This window comes from Morone saxatilis, unplaced genomic scaffold (assembly GCF_004916995.1).
Source record: "Morone saxatilis isolate NCDOM2014 unplaced genomic scaffold, NCSU_SB_2.0 Contig8, whole genome shotgun sequence".
Taxonomy (NCBI): Eukaryota; Metazoa; Chordata; class Actinopteri; family Moronidae; genus Morone; species Morone saxatilis.
Genome location: NW_023340257.1, coordinates 798,355 through 800,081, shown reverse-complemented (window position 1 = coordinate 800,081; position 1,727 = coordinate 798,355). Strand labels below are relative to the sequence as shown.

General features: G+C 44.4%; 1 protein-coding gene across 1 annotated transcript in view; it reads right to left on the bottom strand.

Annotated features, from left to right (window-relative positions):
• Positions 1–6: 6 nt before the first annotated feature.
• The window catches only part of LOC118341488 (kinase suppressor of Ras 1-like), a gene marked incomplete in the record, with an annotated part of 18,474 nt that continues 16,753 nt past the window's right edge, over positions 7–1,727 (bottom strand). Inside the window, 3 exon segments of the mRNA XM_035679751.1 lie at positions 7–557; positions 1,176–1,309; positions 1,630–1,727. Of these exon segments, the coding sequence (XP_035535644.1) occupies positions 485–557; positions 1,176–1,309; positions 1,630–1,727 (305 nt within the window).

Below are 1,727 nucleotides of genomic sequence, written 5' to 3'. Positions count from 1 at the left end.
ATATATATGGTCACATCTTAAGTTGTGACTATATATAGAGCAAGTTGACGGAGGCATGCTCAACTGGTACTGCAAAAAGGGGCGGGACTTAAAAGGCTGAATTTATAGAAACAACAACACACTTCAAATTAAATAGCTCAAAGGCAAGTTGGCTGGTGCACAACCTAAAGGCAAGAGAAGGTCAGAAGGACCAGTTCTCTATTGAAGAGAGTACGAGCCTGATTTAGACCCCATTTACACCCGGTATGAACATGTAGTCTGTGTCTGGATAACTTATCTGGAGAAGAAGACTCTCAGGTGTAACTGTATGCAGAAGGCATCTTGTCAATAAGCTATTATTATTATTTTATTGAGCTGATCAGAATGCGGGCAGAATCAAGATAACAAAAATCGATACCAGATACAGATGTCATGTTATATGCTGGATAAAAAGTCTTTTAAAAATCAACATCAATCAAAAATAAAGCAAGAGCAGCTTTGCCCCTCAGCTGCTGTATTTGTACATATATGGACAATGTGCATGCAGGCCTTGATGGCAGTGATGATGATCCCACAGCCTTCGCCAGGAGAAGAACGGAGCGAGGAGACAGAAGTCATGAGCGTTGGAAAAACAATGGAGAGACAGGGAAACAGAGGCACAGACAGAGGTGAAAGTGTAGGATCGAAGAAGGCCGTGGAGATGAGGCACGGTAGGAGCAGGCAGAGGTGGATCAGTTGGCACCCAAAGGAGAGTAAATCACAGAGAGAGGAGAAAGAAGCAGACACAAGAGAGAATATTACTGTTGACTGTGAGAAACACTATTCAAATGACTGGAGGGAAGGATGAAGGAAGCGTAGCGGGAGCAACAACTAAAACACCATATTCGGTATAAAATGTCTTACTAGATCTTTCCTCAAAATACAAAATATTAGTCACATTAGACAGTGTCATTTATATTAGTTGATACTCAGCAGGAAAGCTTCATAATATTCACATTTCTTTACAAAATCATATTTACAATATTTTCCATTTGACTTGACCAGCTCATCTCATTCCGCTTACATGACATGAAATTTTACATTTTGGCCGACTAAATAAAATGATATGGACTCCCTTTTTGAGTGTTGGTGTGAATGATGATACAGCCTAGTTCACCCTGGACCATGAATGTACCTTCTCCGTCTATGATACGTACTCAGGTGGCTTCCAGAAGTGTCCGGGGTGAGACAGCCTGCGATTCAGTTTGGGGAGTCTCTCCAGCATGCCTGCCATCTGGGTGAAGGTGGGCCTGTTGTCTGCCTCGGAGGACCAACAGGTGGACAGGATCTCCTGTTGGGACGGAAGGAGGAAGATTAATATGTGATACAGGACGCTTCAGCTCTGGTTCCATGATTCACACTGTCAGCTCATGTCTGAGCATGGACTGGTGGGGAAGTGATACCTGGACTGGTGAAGTTTCATGTGCTCTGTGGTGGAGTGGAATATTTAGGCAGTCTCAAGTTGATGTGTTGACGCAGGGAAAATGGGCAGCGTGGATTTGAGGACTTTGACAAGGGCCAGTTGTTGATGGCTAGAGGACTGGGTCAAACAACAGACAACAATAACAATGGCAACATGGCAGTGGTCTCCTCTACAGATAGCAGACTCACCGTGACCTCCTTGCCCAGGTTGGCGTCTGCCAGCACCTTCTTAATGCCCTCATTGCTGCCCACTAGCCAGATTTTAGCTTCCACAGGCTGGTTGGTGA